Raw genomic sequence first — 19,418 nt, 5'->3', positions numbered from 1 at the left:
AGCTTGTGTGTGATGATGTGTCTCAGAGGGCCTGGCCCTGCTGTGTCCTGTGCACCGTGGTTTGGAGCTCAGATCGGACCGTGACCCAGAGGAAAGCAGTGGTCGTATAAGAGAATCTCAGCTCCACGTCTTGTGAGGAAGTGAGTTCAGAACTGAGTCTGCAGAGTGGCATCTGGGCTTGTCACAGCGGAAGCTGGAACCCTGACTCCTGCTGGGTGGCTGGTTCGTGGAGATGCCCACGGAACTTGCCTGTGGCAGAAACTCTTAAGTAGGATGGGCTAGGGGATGGGATGCAGGCCTGGAGCAGGACCTCTGGGGTCGAGTTGGGAGCTGAGTGTCAGCGGTGGGTGAGGAGAGGGCTGAGTGGGGGGACCCAGGGCATGAGAGGCAATGCTGGGGTGCTGTGCCCTCCCCGTCCCTGCTCCCCACCTCCCTTCCGCCTTCCCCTCCAGCACCAGGACTGTGCACCGGGCTCCCCACCTGTATCACAGGAGGTGAGAAAACGGTGACTTGCCGATAAATGACCACTGATTAAAGTACCAGATTCTTCAGGGTTTGAGCAGAGAAGGAGAGTCTGGTTGGGGGTGACTAGGGAGAGAACGGCCACGTGAATGTCCTTGAATTCTGCCCCTCGGGTCTCTGTGAAGATGAGGGGTCTCTTGCCTTGATCACCATCACGCTTCCCCGGAGACTCTCCCATCAGAGCCCCGAGGCTGTGGGTTCTGTTCCGTAGGGAAGATAGATGTTTCTTGGGGAAACCCAGGGGACTCTTGGAGACACCGTGTCAGGATATGTGTAAAAGGGTGTATTTGTCAAGGAGTGAGTGCGGTTGTAAAAAGGAATCAGTAGCTTGCTATTTTCTTTGTTCAAAAATATCAGACTTCTCCAAAACCGAATGATTTTAACACCCTCATTAATTCAGAGCTGACTCATTCACATTTCGTGGTCATTTGGACAAAGATGACATAATTCTTAGCAAGCCAAAAGTTTGAATGAAGTAAGTACTAAATATGGCATTTTGGGTGATTTTCAAACATTGTTGTGTATTGTAGGCTTATGCGCTATACATTTTTATTAAATGTGTCATACAATATTTTGATTCTTAGTCATTCATGTAAACTATCACTTACCCAGTTTTTTCAACAAAAAAAATTGTTTAGCAGCTCTGCTGCAGATAGAATGTAAAAGTGAGCATTCCTCGTGTGCGGGTGGCGTGAGGTGGGCGTGGCCTGCTAGGCAGCTGTCTGGCTCTGTAGTTACTGCCAGAAGGAAGGGCTGCGTCCTCGGGTTAGATCGCTGCCCCGATGTCACCTCTGTGGGCACACCTGCCCTCACCACCTCGTCTAAAGAGGCTCTTCCTCTTCCACCTGCTTTGCCTCACCCACCAGGTGCTGTGATCCTGGAAAACCTTGGGCTCGGAGCCCAGACGGCCTGGATTCCAGTCTTGGCTGGACCGGTGATGGTGGCGGGACTGGTCTCCTCATGTGTAAAATAGTAGAGCCCTCAGGGTGAGTTCGTCCGGTGGTGCTGTGCGCTGCCTGCGAGTGGTGAGAGGTGTGTAGGGGGCACTGCGGCCGTCACCACCGCTGTCATTGTAATCACTCCACCGCGTCTTGTCCCCTGTAGCTGTCTCATCTGTGGATGTTACTGTCTCCCAGTGTCCGCCCTGCATGGAACATGAGCTCCCAGGGTCAGCATCTTGTCTGGTTCACCCGCTCTCCCAAGGTCCCCGCCTGTCACCTGCCCCTGGTTGACCCTCAGTAAACGTGGGTTGAATGAATGAGTGAGCAACCCAAGGACCTTTTGGGCCGACATCAGGAATGAACTGGTTTCAGATGTGACCAACTTTGACATTTTTCAGCTAGGACTTCCAGCATTCGCTACCCAGCCATGCATTTTCTCATTGGTTTATCTCAGTGATACATCTGGACCCCACCACCCTCAAAGCACAAGGTCTCTCCGGTGACTTTAGGGAGATTGTTTTTTAATGAAGCTGAGTGAATCTTTGGTTATGCCTAGTTTAGAATTTTCCAGACTAAAATAACGGTGGCCATACTCTGTGGATTAGATCCTGGAGCCTCTACGGATTATCTCCCTGATACGTTCTTAGATGAATTTTCACCTGCTTGACACTATTCCTTTGACTCACTTTGAGCAGATGTAGGGTGGCCTAATTGTTAAGGATACTCATTCTTCTAAAATAACTTTATGGAGTTATCAGTGACGTATAATAAACGGCGCATATTTAAAGTGTAAAGCTGTTTTCAGCTTCCAGAATCAGACACATCTTGGGAGATATTTCTATGGCCAGGGAACAGAACGGTGTCATCAGCTTTAACTGTGGAAAGTCACGTGTGTGGGTCTCCCGGAGCACCAGCAGCCTTCAGTGGGGTGATAGCTTCCTTTTCTGTGGACATGGGGGCTTGGGAGATGTCATCTGTGTCTCAGGGAATTACAGGTGCAGGTTTAGGTATCGGGTTTGAAGTTGCCAAGGTGCCCCTTGAAGGAGCTAAGAAGAGCATTGTTCACTTTACTTGTTAGAGTCTTTGTGCACTTTATTTCCATTATTATTACATTGTAACATATGATGAAATAATTATGCAACGCACCATAATGAAGAATCAGTGGGAGCCCTGAGCTGGTTTTCACTTGCCACTCACTGATAGGGTGTTGTTTTTTTTTTTAATTTTATTTATTTATTTTTGGCTGCGTTGGGTCTTCGTTTCTGTGCGAGGGCTTTCTCCAGTTGCAGCGAGCGGGGGCCACTCTTCATCACGGTGCGCGGGCCTCTCACTGTCGCGGCCTCTCTTGTTGCGGAGCACAGGCTCCAGACGTGCAGGCTCAGTAGTTGTGGCTCACGGGCCCAGCTGCTCCGCGGCATGTGGGATCTTCCCAGACCAGGGCTCGAACCTGTGTCCCCTGCATCGGCAGGCAGATTCTCAACCACTGCACCACCAGGGAAGTCCACTGATAAGGTTTTGACGTGAGTCTGCAGTTGATATATCATGGTCTCTGTGCCGTCAAATCTCTCTGCTAATGATGATCTGTATTTGCAGCCGCTCCCCAGCGCTAGCGTCACCGCCTCAGCTCCACCTCAGATCATCAGGCATTAGATTCCCATAAGGAGCGCACAACCTAGATCCCTTGCACGCACAGTTCACAGTAGGGTTCACGCTCCCGTGAGAATCTAATGCCACTCATCTGACAGGAGGCGGAGCTCAGGCGGCAATGAGAGCGATGGGGAGCGGCTGTAAATACAGATGGAGCTTCGCTTGCTGGCCCGCTGCTCACCTCCTGCCATGCAGCCTGGTTCCTAACATTCAGCTGGTTGGGGACCCCTGCTCTGGAGAGTAATGAGAACCGAGGATCAAAATCGTCATCTTTGATCTCTTAATCAGAGACAGCTGATTGAACAATGTAAAAAGATATTCTGTCATTCGTATTTTGGGATGTATTCTTTTCCTTTTAAATGCAAAAGTGAAATGTTCAATTCACTGAAATCTTTTCTTTTTAAATGAGAAATGTAGGAAAATTGTTGGGGGGGGGGAGTTGGAAAGAGAATTACGATATTGCTTGGCTTCCAAATACCCCTTCAGTTCTGAAGTGAAGTAATTTTTATAAAATACATTTAGAGAAATTGTTGGGAAGTCCGGAAGGCAGTTGGTTGCCGCACTAACTTTCTCCCTCCATTTTTGAGGTAAATTAATTTCTATAAATGAAATCTAGAGATGCTGTTGAGGTACTGGTGAGGGAGGTAACTTAATTTCTATAAATGAAATCTAGAGTTGCTGTTGAGGAACCGGTGAGGGAGACTTACCCCGTGCCCAGTGTAATACATTCGTTCACCTCCAAGTCTACAGCGGCCCTGCTTTGAGTAGCGCTTTCAGCCCCGTGGGCTCTGTCCTGCGCTGCGGGTCCTCGTATCCTCTGAGAGCCGTCAGCCTGGTGCAAGTAATAGTTGCATTTCGTTTTGCCACAATGGCAGAAGGGGAGAGGATCTCTAGATTCCGAATTTCTCAGGGCAGAGGCAGGTCTCTGGACTCCAGGAAAAACCCCTGCTTGCTGCAGACAGCTCGAGGCAACCTGGCCAGACCCAATCAGAAAAGGAGCCCTGTAAATTAGGTAAGGATTTACTTAGGGCAGTTTGCACCCCATCTATTATGCAGCAGCCTCTTTCCAATTTAAGAGTTTCCTTTTGTTTTCCATCAGGAAAACATTCCGGGAGCTGAGATTCTAAAGATGGGTTAATGTTTATCGACTTCTCGCTTCATGAGCAGGCAGTTTCCAGCACTCTGGGTAGTTTCATAGAACATAAACCTGCAGGCGTCCCGTGGAGCCTGGAGCAGAGGCCAAGGGTAATGACCAGTTGGTGTCTAATGTCCGCAGCGCTTTCCCCCAGGAGTCCTCAAATTCTTTAGCCTGGCCGTATTCCCCTGCACCCTCGCTAAGTTGGTCTGATGATTGTTCCTGGAAAATTCCATACCTGGGAATTTTCCATACCTTTACAGCTCATCGGGGATGTTTCTTGGTCCATGTGCCTGTGGAAAGCTCACCCTTTCTTCAGGGTCCTGATGAAAACTATCATTTCTCATGAAGCCATTCTTCCCTGATTCTCCTTTGCAGAAACAAGAGCAACCCTCTCCTCGTGTCAGACTTCCCTGGTACGCAGCTTGTCCATTCTTACAGCCTGGCACGTGCCAGGAGTGCAGTTTTGTGTGTATAGGATTCAGTGTTTTCCTGGGGGCCACATCGTAGATAAAAAAACACTTTTAATGATTTTATTTCTACGGTATAATCACATTCCAGAAGAGCTGGAAAGGAAAGAAAGGGAACCCTTAGGCCCATCACATATAATTTTGGTAAATATCCTTCCATTCCTTTGCCCTGTGCTTTATTTAATGAGACCACACATATGATTTTGCCTTTCTCTACACTATTATAGTGCTACTAACCATCAGTGTTTGTGACTGCCTAATAAACATTTCAGGAGCTAAACTGTAATTTAGTTAATTATTTTTCCATTTTTTAAACAAGTGTCTTGTTTAGGGACACCCAGCCAGTAATTGAGAGGTGAATTGTGGTCTTTCTCAGACAGCCCGTGTCTGCCCTAGACCCTTGCCCTGCAGTTGCCTCCGAGGACATGTGGTGATGATGGCTAGCCTTCCTAAGGTTGGTACAGAATCACTGTTATTACCAAGCTTCGCTTCAGAAGTGTTTAGTTCATTTTGATTTTTCATCAAGACTAGTGACAACGTTTCAGGTTGGAACACCCAGAAGGTTAATTTTCAGAAATGATGAACTATTCAACAATTTCAAAGAACTGAGGTTGCTTTTTTTAAGAAAAAAATCACACATTCATTAAAACCACAATGTTTTAAGGTCTTAAATTTTATTATTTGAAATTTTTATCACATTGCTTTATACACCCTAAATTTGGTAGTAACTAAGGCTTTTCAAGAAGTGAAGTAGGGACTTCCCTGGTGGCGCAGTGGTTGAGAATCTGCCTGCCAATGCAGGGGACACGGGTTCGATCCCTGGCCCGGGAAGATCCCACATGCCGTGGAGCAACTAAGCCCGTGAGTCACAACTGCTGAGCCCGCCCGTCACAACTACTGAAGCCCGTGCGCCTAGAGCCTGTGCTCCACAACAAGAGAAGCCACCGCAATGAGAAGCCCGCGCACCACAATGAAGAGTAGCCCCCGCTCGCTGCAACTAGAGAAAGCCCGCGTGCAGCAACGAAGATCCAATGCAGCCCCCCCCCAAAAAAAGCAGGGAAGTAGGTGCAGTTTAATCAAGCAAGGGTTGTCTTGTGTCCTGGAAGAGGCAGAATGAGTGTTCTGCATATCTGTGTGCATCTGTGGCATCTTGATGATGAAGCTCCGGGAAGAAGCTTTCCTGTGATGAAGTAGACGTGTTTCAGGAAGAGTGTCGGGAGGTGGTGTGGAGCAGCTGCCCTGGTGACAGTGGAGTGGCCTTTCCCCCAGGCCTCACGGGTGTGCGAGCAAGCATCTCTGCAGGCGGGAAGGGAGAGGAAGGTCCCAAACCCCTGTGCGGGGTCGCCGCGTGTCCTGTTCTGTGCCGATTCCTTCCTGGCGGTCTCTGTTTCCCACCCGCTACCCCCAACACTTTGGGTTCCAGGGGAGGGGGGCGAAATATCGTTCACTGGTTTATTAACTGATTACCTATCAACGTGGGATTTCTGTCCGTGTGTCCTGTCACGTGAACAAATGCTTGCTTAGAATTTAATGGCAGTTCCATATTCTTAACCTCCTGAGATGGATGTGTGTATATTTCTTCCTGCATCTACTCACGAGGTCCTTGAAGATGGAATGTGTCGTTGAACGTATCCTTCGGGTTACCAGACGTTTCTTGTTTACGGTGTGTGTTTGGTGAGAGAGAAACACACCCCAAACCTGGTGTCTTGTCAGATCCAGGAGCACAGGGAAGTGAGCTGGCCCAGGTTTTAAGTCATCCACTGGGCTCTCTCCTGGGCACCGCGATTGATCTGTCGCTGCCGAGGTAATGGTGGGCCTGCCCTTCAGCCTTGACCTTTGGGGTCCAGCTCCCCCCGCCCTCCCTGCGTGGTCGCTGTTGGCGTCTCTGTCGTCCTGGGGTCAGGGCTGTCCCTCCGCACCTGCTCTCCCAGACAGGGCTGCGTCCGCTCACCTTTCCTGGTTTCCATTTCCAGTGTTTTCTCGCCCGGGCTCCCCTTCCTGTTGGAGGAGGGTCAGCCTCTCGCCGTCCTCGGGCTGTACGCTGTCTGCACCCCCCTCAGTGACAGTGCCAGCTCCCTCCTGCTCTCCTGCCAGAATCCCCAGGGTCACTCGCTCAGTCCATGCGGGCATCGCCCTCCTGGCTGCCGGCTAGCTGCTGTCGTGCTTTACCCTCCCGGCGACGGTGACCCCTGCCATGCTGCTTGCTTCTTCCTTTCCCTGCAAGAGCCTCCTGGCCCCGCCCCGCCCCCGGCCGGCCCCGCCCCGCCCCACCCGGCCCCGCCTCCCTGGTCTCCTCGCCGGCGGTCCTGGGCGCCGTCGCCCCCTCCTGGCCCTGCATGTTCTTAACGCTTCCTGCCCCGTCAGAGCCCCCAGCTGGCATGGCCTGCAGGACTTCCACGCTTGGTTTGCAGGGTGCTTTTGTTTTAATTAGTTGTTCAGGTGGAAAATCAGGAGATTTTACATAGGCTTAAATGTCTAGCTTTCCTTTAAAAAAGAACCAGCTGACACTGGCAGCAGCTGCAGAGAGAGAGGGGGAGAGAGAGGGGGAGAGAGAGAGAGGAGAGAGGAAGAGAGAGAGAGGGGAGAGAGAGGGCGAGAGAGTGAGGGGAGAGAGGAGGGGGGGAGAGAAAGGGGGAGAGAGAGGAGGGGGGAGAGAGAGAGAAGAGAGGAAGAGAGAGGGGGGCGAGGAGGGGGAGAGAGAAGGAGAGAGAGGAGGGGGGAGAGAGAGAAGAGAGGAAGAGAGAGGGGGGCGAGGAGGGGGAGAGAGAGAAGGAGAGAGAGAGGGGGAGAGAGGGAGAGAGAGGAGAGAAGAGAGGGAAAGAGAGGAGAGAAGAGAGGGAAAGAGAGGAGAGAGGGCGAGGGAGAGAGGGAGGGAAGGAGGGAGAGAGAGAGGGGGAGAGAAGAGAAGCGGGGGAGAGGAGAGAGAGAGAGAGAGAGAGAGAGACCCTCCCTAGGTCGCTGAACCGTGCACCGTTGCTGCCGGCGTCCCCTGACCTCGCCTGCCCCAGCTGTGCAGACACATGGCGGCACAGCCCCCGATTACTGCTAGAAACCCAGGTGCCGCTTCCCTGGTCCTCTTCTCTCCCGAGTCCAGGGGATGTTTCTCTCCCCCCAGCCCAGCACTGCGCCCCGCTTATAACAGTTGCTCAGAGAAAGTACCGGCGAGGGAAGGTCTCCCCGAGCTTTGACTCCGGTCACCATGGACCCGAGGTCTCGGTCTCTGCCTACTGTGAAGGGGGTCTTTCTGTTTGGTGTTGAGAAAAGGCATTTGTCCCTTGTATGGGCGTAAGACTTTCTAGATCGCCAAGTCCAGCCTCATGTGACGTCTGAGAAACAGGAGACACGCACCCGCATCCCCCCAGGCGACGACGGGGCAGGTGAAGGGCAGGCTGGGCCTCGAGTGATGGTGAGAGTCAACCACATTCGTGTGGCGCATTGCAGGTGACAGGCGCTTTCCCGTGCCCCCTGGGTGCACAGGACAGGTTCCCGTCCTGGTGTATAAACCTGAAGCCGGGGCGTTCGAATGGCCCCCACTGTTCCTCAGCCGGTTAGGATGGGGGCCTGAGACCCCCTGGGCCTTTCACCTCCAGGCTCGGACGGTCCTCTCCTCAGCTCCCCTGAAGCAAAAATCTTTCAGGCTTTTGATGACGTGCTCCCTCCCTTCATCCCTTACATTTCATAGTCAGAAACCTGGGAAAGAACATTCTAGCGTATTTGTTTTCCAATCACCGGGGCCACCGGAGGGGAAGGTAAGGGACTGGTCCGCGAGGCAGGTCCTGCCGTGCGTGGGGCTGGCAGTGCTGTGTTCCTGGCCAGCCGTTCGGGCCCAGGACGCTGCAGAGATGGGCTTGGAGGTGCGTGTCGGTGTCCTTCCTGTTCCGCACGTTCTTTGCGCCTGACGAACCTCCGGAGACGCCCCCCCCCCCCCCCCGCCGTGAGCTCCTTATGTGCCTCTGGGGACACTCGCTGTGCCCCGTCCCAGCTGGGATGCAGGCGGGTGGCCAGTGCCCAGTGGGTGGCAAAACTCATACCAAACCAAGGGCGTACCTGTCTCCGTAACTTTATACTGATTACATGCCGAAGGGATAACATCTTCCGTACGTTCAGTAAGATACGTTATTAATTTTACCTGCTGCTTTTTATGTTTTAAAATGTGGCTACTGGAAAATTTCACGTTACACTTGTGGCTCTTGTTCTGCTTCGGTGGGACAGTGCTGGTCTGGAGGCAGTGCTCCCTTCCCTCGATGGTTCTGAGAGGCCAGCATGTCTTTATTCGTTCAGCAAATCTCTACAGACGCCTAAATGGAGCTGCTACCTGGGGGAGGCTTCCGGATCCATTAAAGAGACTTATGACTACGCCCTTCAGTCTCTCCGTTTATTCCTCTGCTGTGGGGAAGTCTCCTTTGATGAATGAAGACTAAGCTTGCTTTTGTATTTAGATCATCCAAAAACAAAAGCTTTGTTACCCAAATTACAGGGAAGAATGGAAGACTGCCGGAAAAGCAAATTCCCCATTGCCATTGTGTAAAAACACTTTGCAGAGGACTGTAACGTGAGGCAGACACTCATTTCTACTTTGAAGAGGTGGTGGCATGAATTTCCACCCAGTGGCATCGTCCCTGGGGACTGGGCACCGGGCCTGGCAGTGCAGCAGAGGGTTCTCCCTTTGACCCTGGCTTGTGAAGGTGGCTTTTCAGAGCCGGCAGGAGAGGATGGATGCTATATAAGCTGCTGGGCCACTGGAAGAAAGAACGCACTGTCTCTGCTTCAGTCTTGACACAAAACCAAACATCCTCGTGGCTCAAAGACACAGACGGACAAAGGGAGGAACCATAAATATACTAGGAGAAAAGTGATTTTATTTTTAAAAATGATTGTAGAGGGCTTCCCTGGTGGCGCAGTGGTTGGGAATCTGCCTGCCAATGCAGGGGACAGGAGTTCGAGCCCTGGTCTGGGAAGATCCCACATGCCGCGGAGCAACTGGGCCCGTGAACCACAACTACTGAGCCTGCGCGTCTGGAGCCTGTGCTCCGCCAACAAGAGAGGCCACGATAGCGAGAGGCCCGCGCACCGCGATGAAGAGTGGCCCCCGCTTGCCGCAACTAGAGAAAGCCCTTGCACGAAACGAAGACCCAACACAGCCAGAAATAAATAAATAAATAAATAATCTGGAAGAAAAGAACATATACCCATGAAAAAAAAAAAAGTTGTAGAAAAAAAATTTTTAAAGCATGATATTAGCTTGAGATGCCATAATGGTAAAGGTGAATAAATTTGCACATCCAAGAAAAATGTATATATGACAAACATATCAAGTTAAAAAACAAATTGGAACAATGTTTCTAACTTAATGGAGATATATACACATTCATATACATACATGCATACATAGTATATTAAAGAATGATTTTTGTACTTTGTAGAGAGCACTTATAAATCTATAAGAAAAATACAACTCAATCGAAAAATGGATAAAGTGTGGGAATAAGGAAATCCTAGGAAAAGAAAAAAGACGCTTAATCTCATTAATAGAGAAATACAAATTAAAAGAGAATACAAATTACCTCTTCAACTGATAGTTTTTAAAAAATGATTGATAACACCTAATATTGTAACTGATAGAGATTTTTAAAAATGATTGAGAACACCTAATACTGTAACTGATAGAGATTTTTAAAAATGGTAACACCTAACACTGTTAACAATGTGGGGAACAGGGACTTTTTATTCACTCTCAGAGATGATGAAAACGGACACATTTTTGGAGTGCAGTTGGGCACTATCCTTCAAATAATGCTTCAGGCTACACTTAGACCTGACAGCTTCCCTTTTGGGAGTTTGCCTTGCAGGTATGGTTGTTCGGGCAGGATGCACAAGAGGGGGATGCAGCGGGTACCACGCGACCAGCCTGCTCTGTTCGCAGGAAGGGCTTTTCATGAGATGCAGTGAGAGGAGAGAATGTATGTGCTGCTTGGTTGCATTTGTGTTAAAATTAATGAAGCAGGTGCTTAGTTAACAACATCATAGAAAGTACATGGAAGGGTATGTTCCAAACTGTCGAGCGTGAGAGAACTGGGAAACAGTTCGGCGGGGGAGACAGAGGCAGAACCTGGCTGAGGCCCGTCACCTTTTACTCACCATAAATCTACACTATTTCCTGTTTAAAGTAATGAACATGTATTACTTTTGTAATATGTATTTTAAAGTCTTTATTTGCCTTTTATTGAAAAGCCATCATGTTGAGGAACAAACACCCTAGTGGGTTATGAATTAGAAAAGGTCCCTCTGCACAGACCTACTGTGTGTAGCCTCTGATACTTAGAACCTAGAGGCCGATTCCTCTGCAAAGCTTTATATAAAACGGCGACTGTTCAACTTAGTTCTCATTAAATTTTTTTGCTCACTTTTAGAAAAATTTAAGTACTGTATTTTAAAAAGACTGTATTCTCTTTAGCAAAGAGGCCAGCTGCACACACAGAAAGTATCTTGATGTTTCTTAAATTGCCTTGTTATTACTGTTGTTATTACTATTATTATGTCAGTATTTCCTTTCTCGTGTTTTATTTATGCTTCGGATAGTTCTCAGAGACTAATTCCTTCTAAATTTCAGGGTTTCCCAAAAAGGGACATTTACAGTTTTAAGATCGACAAATCCTGCTGGTACCTGCTTTCCGCTCCAGGCTACTGAATGGCCTGGTATCCACCCTGAGTCTTACCAGCCAGTTGTCACCCAGGGCTGGGATGAAGGTGTTTTTGGGCACAGATTTGTTTTGTGGGTGGACGGTGAACTTAGGGGTTGCAGCTGGAGAAGGTCGTGGAAAGAAAGCCACACTGGAGCTCATACAGAGTTCCTTGAAATTCCATGAAAAGCCGTCGGGTCCTTGCTTTCCTGTCAAGGTGAGCTCACCCTGGAATGAGGCATGCCCAGACCCCTGAGCTCTGGCATCGCGGTCCTGGTCTTCCATCTCGCTGGGTGATGGGTTTGGGGTGAGGGGAATGAAGGGACGGTCTGTCTGCTCCAATTTCAGACCCTCGTCCCCAGCCTGTGCAGGAACAAGGACCCTCGCCCCACACAGTCTGCTGCTCTGTCCTGAGGTCTGGGCCACCCTGCCATGAAAACAGAGCATGGCCTTGCTTCCTTGGGCATATGATTCTCTTGGGACCAAGGCAGCATTGTGAATACGGGGTCTCCGGGCCAAATGCCACCCCTTCCCGGCAGCCCAGCCTTCGTCCCTAACACCCGCCGGAGTCATGATTCCCCTCCCCCTGGCACTCGGGCATCGCCCAGCATCACTGGGGCGTTAACTGCCTGCGAGTCTTGAAAGTTTTTACGTGGATAGAATCCCTGTGGTCTGAAGGAGGGGTAGGCTTGTGATAGAAAAGCTGTCAGGCCCCGTGACGGCGGGTCCTCAGGAAGCCGCAGGAACCCTCTTAGCCGGTTTTCATCTGGAAGCACTGGCTTCAGGGCTCAGTCACCAACTTCCTGAGCCGCTGGTGCCAGAGCAAGTGCACATCTTTCAGTATCGCGACAGGATTTCCATCCTTCTGGGAGGACATCCTCGTCCATGGTTGGGGAGACACGGTTGTAAACCAGTTAGGTGCGGAAAGAGCATTTGATGAAAGAGGCATTTGCAGAGTGCTGGGATGGGAAGATCCCCACTATCCTTACTGTTTCCCCAGTTCTCTTCGAGGAGCTTATTGTTTTTCATCTTCATGGTTGTTAAGAAGTTAGACTATGCCCGATGTTTCCCGTTACTGTACTATCTGGGTAAGTACGTATGCAGCTGCTTGTCATGGAAGCTTTCTAGAAATGTTGTGTTTGACCTCAGGGAACAGAAACACCCTGTGTTCTTTCTTGCTGGCGTTCCCAACCCCGTGGGCAGCTTTTGACAAACCGTCGGGCCCCGACTTTACACTCAGACAACTTTTCAAACAGGCCAAGTTCACTTGGCAGCAGGACTTGGATTTCAGGTCTCGACGTGTTACAATTCAAAATTTAAGCTCAGGAAAATCACGGGCACATGACGTGACAAAAAGTAATCAGGAGTTTCTGCCGACACTTCTGTGAGGGCCCCCCCAGGACGGGGAGGTGGGGGCGTTCATTCCCGTGGAAGTGTGCCGGGTCCACGGTGACGGCCTTGCCCGCAGTCACCGCCGGAAGCTGCCCTGCAGGTCCGGCCCGAGCGGAGCCCAGCTGTTACCAAGCAGTAGAGGCTGCCGTGTGACCGCACCCTGCGCCTCACTGTTCTCTGCATTTCCCCAGGGGCCGAAACAAATCTTCATTTGTCACTGGCGACGTTTCAAATCAGATATTCTGAAGATTCTTGGGGGGAAAAAATGTTCTTGATCTTGCTGGTGTTGCACTGGAATTGTTTGTCCTTGGTTTAGCATCTCTCTGTGGTGTACGTACAGTGCAATCCTCGTATTGAGAGAAAAGACATCTCGCGTGGGGAGAAAGGTGTCCTTGCACCTGCAAACTTTAAAGTGATGATGTTCAGCTTTAGATACAAGGGTGTCGAGAACACCTGTCACCTGACCTTCTTGTGTCCTCTGCTGGTTTGCAGTTTAACTCGGCGGCCAAGCAGCTGATCGAGTGGGACCAGCCTCCCGCCGGGGGCGTTGGCGCTGGGGAGGGCGCCCCGGCCGCTGCCCCGAGCAGCGCGGCCCCCAAGCAGCCCGAAGCCAAGAAGAACACGAAGAAGCGGCACTCGTTCACCTCCTTGACCACGGCCAGCAAGGCGTCGCAGGCCACCCAGCAGCGCCACTCCATGGAGATCAGCCCCCCGGTCCTCATCAGCTCCAGCAACCCCACGGCCGCCGCGCGCATCGGCGAGCTGGCCGGGCTCTCGTGCAGCGCCCCCTCTCAGGTACCCGCACTGCCCAGCCCCGGGGCCACCGCGGTGTCAGCCTTCGGGGGACAGCAGCTCTCCCGGGGCAAAGCCCTCTGCGTTTGTGGGTGGAAATGCGGGGGCGGGGACCAGCCTGGATGTCCCCAGGTCAGCTCAGTCACCTCCAAAGGGCAGAGCGGCAATTACAAGATGGCTCCAGTCATGCTGAGTGCTTTCCCCATCCGGCCCCCACTCAGCGGGACAGAGCCTTCTCGCCCCCTGAAACCTCACCTCCACCCAAACTGGAGGTGCCGTGGTCACAATGTGGGGTTGCAGCTGCCTGCGTCTGTGTCACTTACCCTGGTGTCCAGGCTTCCAGTCAGCGTTACGGGGAAAGGACGGGGAGAAGCATTTAGTTTAAACTAGAAATTGGCCTAGTGTTATTTTTTTAACTTGTTAGTTCATCAAGACTTTGCATGGCCTTAAGACATAGCTACATGTTATTCTTGTGTTAGTAAAAATACACATGATGATTGGGAACGTTGGTAATTCATCTGGCAGACAGGTCTCGAGTGCCTTCTTACAGATGCTCTGGGCGCCGTGCACGCACTGTGTACCCAGGACGGAGAAGACGTGGGCTTCTCTGCGTCAGACCGTAGTTGTGGGCAGACTGAGCCCCGGGCCGGGGGGCCACCCAGGTCACAGGCAGCTGCGATTACCCAGGTAGAGGACAGCGGTGTCCTCTACCACCAGAGGCCAGAGAGCCGGGTCCTGAGCAGCCTGCCGCAGCGGGAGACACTGCTTTCAAGTCTTGTGTTTCATCTTAAAATTCATGCAGGTTTTATAGACATTCCACCGTGCTTTGTAAAAAACAAACATATACCACACAGGTTGATACATGCCTGTTTTGGACCACGGAATAAAAATGTGCAGTGCAGCGTTCGGCGTTCCTTACCAAGGTTATTGAAATGCCACTTGACCCCGTCCTGCAGGTCCACACTGAAATCTCGTAGTTTCTGAATGGGATTGTGGCTCAGCAGCGTTTTTTTAGGTGGTGTGGCCATGGCACGTGACCCTGCAGAGGAAGTAGGACATGGACACGCACACAGAGATACACATGTGGACACACACACACACACACGGAGGAGTGCAGAGGGCTTTGTCTGTTCACTGCTGTTCCCAAGCGTCAGACAGACAGTAAGCAGCATAAACATTTGTTGAGTGAGTGAGTCACTTGGACAGTGTGTAGAGGAGAACCAGGAAGGGATCAAGCCTGTGGAAATAGACCCGGTTCCAGGTCTGAGCAAGGAGTACGAGGGGGGTGACCCTGGAGGGGTCAAAGCTGCAGGTCCCTCTCTGAGGGGGGCTCTGATGGAGGGGCCGGTGACGAGGGCTCTTCCCTATGGAAAACCAGGTCGCGGGACTGTGTTTTTCATTTTGTGATGTCAGCAGCATTCACAGTGATGTTTTCTTGAAATAAAAGATGAGCTTCTGCTGGGACTCGGGGCAGCTCAGCAGGGCACAGACTTGGAGGTGTGGACAGCCGTCTGTGGCCGTGGAGAAGGTGGAGGGGAAGGCGGGTCACCCAGCGTCTGTGCCAGAGACCCCGGTGTTGGGCACGGCGCTGGGCGTGGGCACGGGAGGGCGGGGCTGTTTGTGTCTTGGGCGCGGTAGCTGAGGAAGCTTTCGGGCTCCTCTCTGTTTCCATGAAGACAGCCTCCCCGTGTTCTAACAGGTCCTGTTCTCAGTGCTGACATGTTGCCTCAGGGAGAGGTTATTTCTAGAAGAGATGGGAGAGGTTTGCAGCGCTGCCTGGGTTCTCCAGCCTCAGCTCCAGTGCGCACTCCCGGCCCCGGGTCCTGGGCCCGTCACCGGGCTCTCCGGGCCACAGTGAAGCAGGACCAGCCCGGTCCAACCCAGGACGGACCTGCTGTAGACGTGACGGGCCCTAGGCTGGAGGTGTCTCCTGCTTTGGGCCTCGTGTCCTTCTTGCTTTTGCTTCACGCGGTTTGGTTGCTTTGATGAGAAAATCCAAAGCACGGGGCCTGCAGCAGTGAACGTTCGTCCTCTCGCACCCGAACGAAAGCCACGTGGAGGGGGTCAGGCCACCGTGACGTTGCCTGCGGGTCAGCTCCCCTGTCCGGGCTCGTCTTCGTGCTTCCGGATGGCACTTAGAGATCGCACTGTCACGTCGAAATCCTGCAGGACAGAAGGAGCAGACAGCTTGCTTGCTGTCGTGTTGGTGACTCTGGCACCGTCAGATGCGAGAACCGCAAGGTGATTTGTAGGCTGTGCTGTCAGGCAGGTCCCCAGCACAGGTGTGCACAGATGTCTGTGATGGGCGTCTGTAAAGCACGCGGTGTCACAAGCAGCTAGGCGTCTGTCTGCTCCTCTGGCCGCACCCTCGATGTTTTGTGCCCTCTGCCAGCTGCAGGAGTGATTCATGACGTTCAGTGCTTTGTAGCGTTTTTGTGTTGCCGGCAGCTTCAGGGGAAGCGAGAAGGTCCACCCACTCCCTCCTCTTTGCTTTCCCCACTCTCCACGTAGCCCTTCCCCGGGGAGGGAACCAAGCCAGCGTGCAGCCCCACAGGAAGGAGTGAGCGCGGTGGAAAGCCAGCCTGCCCCGCCTGCTCAGGGCGTTCGTTCTGGACCTGCCCCGCTCGGCCCGGCCACTCCTGCCGCTTGCTTCTGCCTTGAGTCATCCTTTGGTGACTCTGTCTCTTCCTTTACCCGCGTGGAACTGGGGCCTGCAGGGCCCTCCACGTCCAGGGCCGTGCGGGCAGAGACCCCAGGCGGCCTCCGGTCTACCCCACGCCCTCACAACGTGACTGTCCAAGTTCACGGGCTCGTTCGAGCTCATCACCCTGCCTCCCGGTCTGGGGCTCTTGGAGAGACGTCAGACACTAGTGAGGACTTCCTCCGCGGCTTGTAGGGTCAGGCCCTGGAAGCTGAGTTTTGGTGAGTTTTTCCCACCCCGAAGGTTCCTAGGTAACAGTGTGCACTTTGAACAGAGCCTCATTTATCTTCGAAGAAAGACTCGTCTTTTCTGTGATGCCAACTTGCATCAGAGTACGTACACAAACAGGTTTCTTGAATAGGATAGCTAGAGGCCACTAGGTTTTATCCTAGGATGAAAAATCCATGTGTGGCTCATTAGAAATTGAGTGGAGGGCTTCCCTGGTGGCGCGGTGGTTGGGAATCCGCCTGCCAATGCAGGGGACGGGGGTTCGAGCCCTGGTCTGGGAGGATCCCGCATGCCGTGGAGCAACTGAGCCTGTGCTCCACGGCTGCTGGGCCTGCGCTCTAGGGCCCGCGAGCCACAACTGCTGAGCCCGCATGCCACGGCTGCTGAAGCCCACGCGCCTGGAGCCCGTGCTCCGCGGCGGGAGAGGCCACTGCAATGAGAAGCCCGTGCACCGTAGTGAGGAGTGGCCCCCGCTTGCTGCAACTGGAGAAGGCCCGCGCACAGCAACGAAGACCCAACGCAGCCAAAAATAAACATAAAATTTAAATAAAATTAAAAAAAAAAAAGAAAGAAATTGAGTGGAAATAGACATTGGTGCACAGGAGAGACAGAAACTGAGGTTTGGGGGGGAGCCTTTGTGGAGGTGCCCCTTGGCTCTGCTTAGGTTCAGTCAGTGTATGAGCTGCCAGGTACAGGTGTAGCTTTACAAGGATGTGGATTCCACACAGCTCAGACTTGACCTGTGAAAATCAGCTCTGTGCTGGGATGCTGATTATCCTGGCCTCAGCAGGGCCTTGCTTGGCAGGAAATGAAAGTCCCTTCAGGCCGTCTGGGAACTGATCTGAGCCTCTCTTTGTCCTGATAATCTTTTTCCTAATTATTGGGACTGAGGAAACTAGGTTTGGGGTTAAGTTTTTGTTACAAAAAGCCCAGCAATTTTGGTAGAACATTGTTTCCTGGGGAGACAAGGTAGCAGCCAGCCGCATTCCTTTAATAGTGGAGGAAAGACTTCCCGTTTGTGCAGGAACCCACGCCCTCGGTCTGTAGTCACACCAGGGGTGCAGCGGGAGCGAAATTGATCAGGTAGCCGAACACCTGCAATGAAATGACCTGAATAACTGTTTCTTTCTAGTGAATTAATCTTGGGTAGTGTCGTGGATAACACACCTGTTTTTTTTTTTCTTTAAAGATTTTTTTTTTTTTGATGTGGACTTTTTTTTTTTTGCCTTTATTGAATTGGTTACAATATTGCTTCTGTTTTTTATGTTTTTGGTTTTTTGGACCCGAGGCTCGTGGGATCCTAGCTCCCCGACCAGGGATCGAACCCGCACCCCCTGCATTGGAAGGCAAAGTCTTAACCACTGGACCGCCAGGGAAGTCCCGATAAGACATCTTTGAAAACAGCTAGTTTGGCTTGACCCTGTTCCCTGAAAAGTTTTGTAAATAATTGCCTGCGATCGGCAGTCCGGGCAGCTGCATTTTAATTATGCATCCCCATGGAAGGGTACAAGTCATGAGAAATGATCCTGAAGGTGGCACGATACCTTAAGCATGTTGTGTAGATTTAACGTGTTGGTGGACTGATGAGCATTCAAGACAACCCACCGGAACGGGATCCTCGGGAAGGTGTTAATGGGCTAGTTGCAGGCCAGGCTGGTCCCAGCAGCACTCATGAGAGGCAGCGGCCGTCGGGAAGGCCAGCAGCCGTGGAGTCTGTACGTGAAATGTTGTCGTGACCAGTGTTTATCAAGGGGCTCCCTGGCCTCTAACACACATTAGGGCCTCAGTACATTTGGGCTGGATAACCTGAAGAGGATTCTGCCTTCCCCCAGTGATGGGAGCTGCAGGTCTTGGATGTTTAGCCGTGACTCGGTGCCCGGGGCTTAGCTGGTCTCATCTGTTGTGCGTGCATCCTCTTTTATTCACTCTTTTTTCCTTGGCAGGTCCACATAAGTACCACCGGGTTGATTGTGACCCCACCCCCGAGCAGCCCAGTGACCACCGGCCCCTCGTCCACGGTCCCGCCAGAGGCCCCCTACCCGGCCACCCTTTCGGTGAGTGTGCACCACCGCCTCACCCCGGACCCCCGTGCCTGCCGCTCGCAGGTACACAGCCCTGTGGTCTGGCTGCCCCCCTCCTGACACCACAGCTCACGATGACGCTTGCTGAGGGTGGGGTCTCTATCTCTCATTCTTTCTCTCTATTCATTTTAGCAAAAAATCACGGTCTCAGGCCGGTAGCCAGCACTTTATTTTAATGGCAAGGGTCGGCGGCCTGAGGCTACAGGAAGAGCTCCGTGAAGTACTTTTAATTTTCAATAAAGGTCAGCCTGATTTTCTGAAGGCTTAACCTTTGCTTCTTTTGGGTTTCTAGACCAGGCGTATTTATTGAAGTACTGAGGGAGCTGGGATCCTAGAGGCCGTATGGTTTGCCTCGGGTCACGCGATGCGTGGATTCCTGTCTCCGATTACACTTCCCCTTTTGGGTTCCTGGTCTTCTGTTGGTCTGTGTGACTGGCCTCCCTGGAGGTTACCAGATGTGTGACTCTCCAGAAAGCCCCGCAGCCTGCAGACAGAGTCTGAACAAAACTGAGTGCTTTCAGACAGCCCAACGGGGAAGTTAACAGGAAGAGTGAGGGCAGTCGAGGGAAGCTGATACAGAGAAGAACTCTGTGGGGAGAAAATTGAAAAGGAAGAAACAAGAAATTCGACCTTGGGAAGCAGGGACAGAGTGGCTTAAATCCATGTTTCCTAAACCTGCAGGGGAACTGCTAGGAACCAGCCTCTCTCGTCCAAGCTGCTGCCTCGCTACACTTTCAGACTGTTTCTTCCAGGGCCGAGTTGAATGAGGATAGAAACGGTCACCACATCCCTTCTCCCCAGTGGACCCCAGCCCTTGGCTTGCTTTACA

At 51.9% G+C, this 19,418-nt stretch overlaps 1 protein-coding gene across 5 annotated transcripts in view; it reads left to right on the top strand.

Moving 5' to 3' along the window:
- The window catches only part of SH3RF1 (SH3 domain containing ring finger 1), a 164,331-nt gene that overhangs the window by 110,334 nt on the left and 34,579 nt on the right, over positions 1 to 19,418 (top strand). For all 5 annotated transcript variants that reach the window (XM_057548731.1, XM_057548730.1, XM_057548732.1 and 2 more), the window contains exons 5-6: positions 13,280 to 13,582; positions 18,452 to 18,562. In XM_057548731.1, the coding sequence (XP_057404714.1) occupies positions 13,280 to 13,582; positions 18,452 to 18,562 (414 nt within the window). The remainder of the gene's footprint in view (positions 1 to 13,279; positions 13,583 to 18,451; positions 18,563 to 19,418) is intronic.

Source organism: Balaenoptera acutorostrata, chromosome 6 (genome assembly GCF_949987535.1).
Source record: "Balaenoptera acutorostrata chromosome 6, mBalAcu1.1, whole genome shotgun sequence".
Taxonomy (NCBI): domain Eukaryota; kingdom Metazoa; phylum Chordata; class Mammalia; order Artiodactyla; family Balaenopteridae; genus Balaenoptera; species Balaenoptera acutorostrata.
Note: the sequence above shows the minus strand (reverse complement) of the source record. Positions and strands in the feature narration are given on the sequence as shown.